Source organism: Silene latifolia, chromosome 8, assembly GCF_048544455.1.
Source record: "Silene latifolia isolate original U9 population chromosome 8, ASM4854445v1, whole genome shotgun sequence".
NCBI lineage: Eukaryota > Viridiplantae > Streptophyta > Magnoliopsida > Caryophyllales > Caryophyllaceae > Silene > Silene latifolia.
In genome coordinates, this window is record NC_133533.1 from 11092264 (window position 1) to 11096305 (window position 4042).

The 4042-nt window shown below is 39.1% G+C and overlaps 1 protein-coding gene across 1 annotated transcript; it reads right to left on the reverse strand.

Moving 5' to 3' along the window:
- Nucleotides 1-1151: 1151 nt before the first annotated feature.
- On the reverse strand, nt 1152-4042 carry LOC141594109 (heat shock 70 kDa protein 18-like). The gene is made up of 2 exons (XM_074414302.1): nt 3764-4042; nt 1152-2984 (listed from the first exon to the last, which is right to left on the reverse strand). Exons 1-2 carry the CDS (start codon nt 3990-3992, stop codon nt 1294-1296), a joined length of 1920 nt encoding a protein of 639 aa, XP_074270403.1. The 5' UTR covers nt 3993-4042; the 3' UTR covers nt 1152-1293.

Consider the following 4042-nt stretch of genomic DNA (forward strand, 5'->3'; position numbering starts at 1 on the left):
CTCTTAAACTTGACTTCTATTTAATTTATGTTCTTTCGTTCCAAAAAAAAAAAAGGCCGTAAAAGCTAAAACTGCCTTAGAGAATTACATAGAGAAGGTTAGGTCGATAGTCAGACGTTGTCGCGATACAATCAATGAGGAAGACAAGAGATCGGTGGAGGATGCAATTGAGCGGACAACGGGGTGGTTGAATTGGAATAATCATTGTGGTGACGCATCTATGTTTGAGGAGAAGAAGAACGAGCTTCGGAGAGTTTTTGATTATGTTTTGGTAAATATGCGTAGGATTGGAATCACTGACGTATATGAGGTTGATTAAGATGTCCGTGTTCTTTTCCATTTTGTTGTCTGTGCTCCACACCTCTTTACTATACATTACTCTCTGGTAATTTTTCCTCGAAATTATTGTCGTTTTACTGTTTACTTTGATCGTTAATTTTAGTAATTTATCTCTCGAAGATATGTACGCGTATTATTTGTTTGGATTTTGACGACTATGGTGTGGCCGGACAACTAAGGACTCAACGTCGTTCAGCGGACACATCAAGTCTCACTAATATGTAACCGGTAATTAATCTCTCGAACTAAGGATTGGAATATATGTACGCGTATTAATTGTTCTACTGGATTTGCACTTATGATTTCTTAGTTTGCTTGTATGCGTTCACAACTTGTTCTTTTCCATGACCGCTTTATAAACTCTCATCATTGTTGGTGATTTAAGTGTAATTATCGGTTTATTTAGCGTAACTAGGGGTTTGGTTCATAGATGGGTAAATTCGATAAAATATTATGCAAGTTCGGGAAGTATGGAGTGTGCGCTTGCAAAATTATTTACTATTGACGGTATAGTTTTCGTTCACCATAGACTCCCCTGTTCCCTCTTCCTTGTCTATATAAATAGACATGAGATCAGAAGATTAAAAACAAGAAAAACATCAATCATTTTCTGCATCTTGAACAAAATTAACAAATTACATACAAACACTTCTAAATTACATCTCCATTTTTGTGCCAAAAACCGAGGACACCGTCTTATCTCAATAGAAAATTCGGAATAAACCAGGCACTAATATAAAGGTCGAATTGTTCTATTAAGGAAGTGAAGTCAATTCGGTGTGGTTTTATCATTGTCAATTCAATTTGTGTATATTCAATCCCTACCAATCATGAGCATTGATTTGGTGCATGTTTGCTAAAGTAAGAGCAAGAACCACAAATATCAAAGAAGAAACTAATCAAGTTTTCTCCATTAAAACATCAAGATGTTATCTTAACAGAACGAATTAAATCTCAATCAAGCTCCAATACTTGAATCTCGTCATCATCACTCTTACGCATCTTCTTAAAAATAGGCTCAGAAATCTTCACCAACCTTCGAATTTTCTGCTCAAACATTCTAGCTTTACCAAATATGTTGTTCCAATCAAGCCATTGCTCTGTTTGCTCGATAACATCGTCAATCTTTCTCTTGTCCTTCAAATCGATTTTCCACATATTTTCTCTTGCCTTCTTCTTAACTTCGTCCACATAATTCTCTAACTTGTTCTTTGCCACTGCCGCCTTCTTAAACGCCTCATCATTAACCTTGTACCTCTTAGCTTCTTTCGCCATCCTATTGATCTCCTTTTTGGGCAATCTCGCGCTGTGATTCGTTATTGTGACCTGATTCTTATTTTTTGTAACTATATCCTCGGCTGATACATTCAGAATACCATCAGCATCGATCTCAAATACTGTGTCGAACTTAGCAACTCCCACTGGTGCTGGTGGAATTCCTTCTAATGTAAACTCTCCAAGGTAGTGGTTTTCGACAGCAATTCGCCTCTCGCCCTCGTACACCATAAATGACGCGGACAATTGGTTCTCACTCGCTGTTCTAGTTATTCTACTCATCTTTGTCGGTATAGGTGTATTCCGAGGGATTATAACCAACATATCACCAGAGTGAACCTCAACACCAAGAGAAAGAGGAGTTACATCACTAAGTACATGATTTTTCGTACCCATTGTGCCAGTTAATACGGCCGCGTGACAGGCAGCGCCATATGCAACAGCCTCGTCTTGATTAATACCTTGGCAGAGCTCCTTTCCATTGAAGAAGTCTTGCACCAACCGACGAACAATTGGGGTTCTAGATGATCCCCCAACAAGGACGATTTCAAGGACCTCGCTTTTCTCGATCTTTGCATCCTTCAAGCACTTATCGATGGGTTCTAGACAATTCTGAAACAAATCCATATTCAACTTCTCAAATCGTGCACGAGTTATGGTCGTCGAGAAATCAATCCCATCAAAAAGACAATCAATGTCGATAGATGTCTCAGGAGTCGAGGAGAGGTTCCTCTTCGCCCTCTCACAAGCTGCTCGCAACCTGCCTAATGCTTTTGGATTATCACTCATGTTCTTATTGTGTTTCCTCTCAAACTCGGCAATGAAATAATTTACCATCCGTTTGTCAAAATCTCCGCCACCAAGGTGTGTGTCACCACTAACAGCTTTCACCTCGAATGCATCTTTTCCAATAGCGACTAAGGAAACATCAAATGTTCCACCACCGAGGTCGAACACCAAAACATTCTTCGCCGTTTCACTGTCACCACTAGTAAGCTTTTTGTCAAGACCGTACGCTATGGCAGCAGCCGTCGGCTCATTAATAATGCGCAGAACATTCAACCCAGCTATGGTGCCAGCGTCTTTAGTAGCTTGACGTTGCGCATTATTGAAATAAGCCGGGACAGTGACAACAGCATTCTTGACCTCAGTGCCAAGATACGCTGTTGCAATGTCCTTCATCTTCGAGAGAATCATGGACGATATCTCTTCAGGGGCGAAATGCTTCTCCTCATCCTTGTAATTAACCACAATCATCGGCTTCTTGTTGCCGTTTTCAACCTCTTGAGCAATGACTGTAAATGGCCAGAGCTTCATATCATCTTGCACCACTTGATCGTTAAATTTTCGACCTATGAGCCTCTTTGCATCTGTCAAAAGAAAAAAGCAAGTCATTACCGGATCTAGCACACATGTAATACTTACTTATGCAGAGATCATCATAGTCATCATAGTTCATAATAATATACTCCAATTAATGATGCTACTTTGATTATAAGGTCAACATAATAATAGTTACGGCGTAACATTTACCAAGATTTCAAGAAATAAGACAGTATTTACATAAAAAAGTAATTGATGTATCGGTTCCAAATTATGAACATAGTTCTAAATTGAGTATAACTGAATACGGAGTACAAAATTAGCGGGACAATTTCACCAATTACTGAAATTATTAGGGCTTCGAGATAAAAATAATACGGAGTAATAAGTACGGAGTATCTACTAGCGTCATGGCCATTTCTAAAGGGTTCACCTGGCGCATCTGCGCCTCCATTTTCAAAAATAAGTGTTTGCGGATAGTATATATGATTAGGAGGTCATTTGGTTCAATTATCGGAAATCTTTGTAATTTATGAACTCGAAATTCATCATCGGAAACTTAGATCCGTCATTTCAAACATTTAATAAACGCCCCTAGCCAACTAAATCTTGGAATTGCCTCTATGACTCATTCATTTATCGTTTTTAATTGATCCATACAGAAAGGAAAATGAAGGTAAAAATGGAACGAGACGGAGTTTAGAATACTAGGTATGTTTAGTACTCCCTCCGTCACAATCATTTGTTTGCCTTCGATTAAACAACTCATTCATTTGTTTTCTTATTATCCTATTAAGAAAATTTAAACTAAGGATAGAAAACAAACCAAAGATAGTGTTAGTAGGGTTCAAGGAAGCCTGGTTGATAGCACCTTCGCCAATAAGCCGCTGGTGTTGGGTGAAAGCGACACAAGACGGCGTCGTACGGTTGCCTAAGTCGTTGGTGATGATCTCAACACGGTCATCTTGCCACACCGCAACACACGAGTATGTGGTTCCAAGATCGATTCCTACAGCAGGCCAATTTCCTACTGCTTTATCCGCCATTTTTGCCATACCTTTGGTATACACAGAGAATTGCGAAGAACTGCGAGTATAGGACAAAT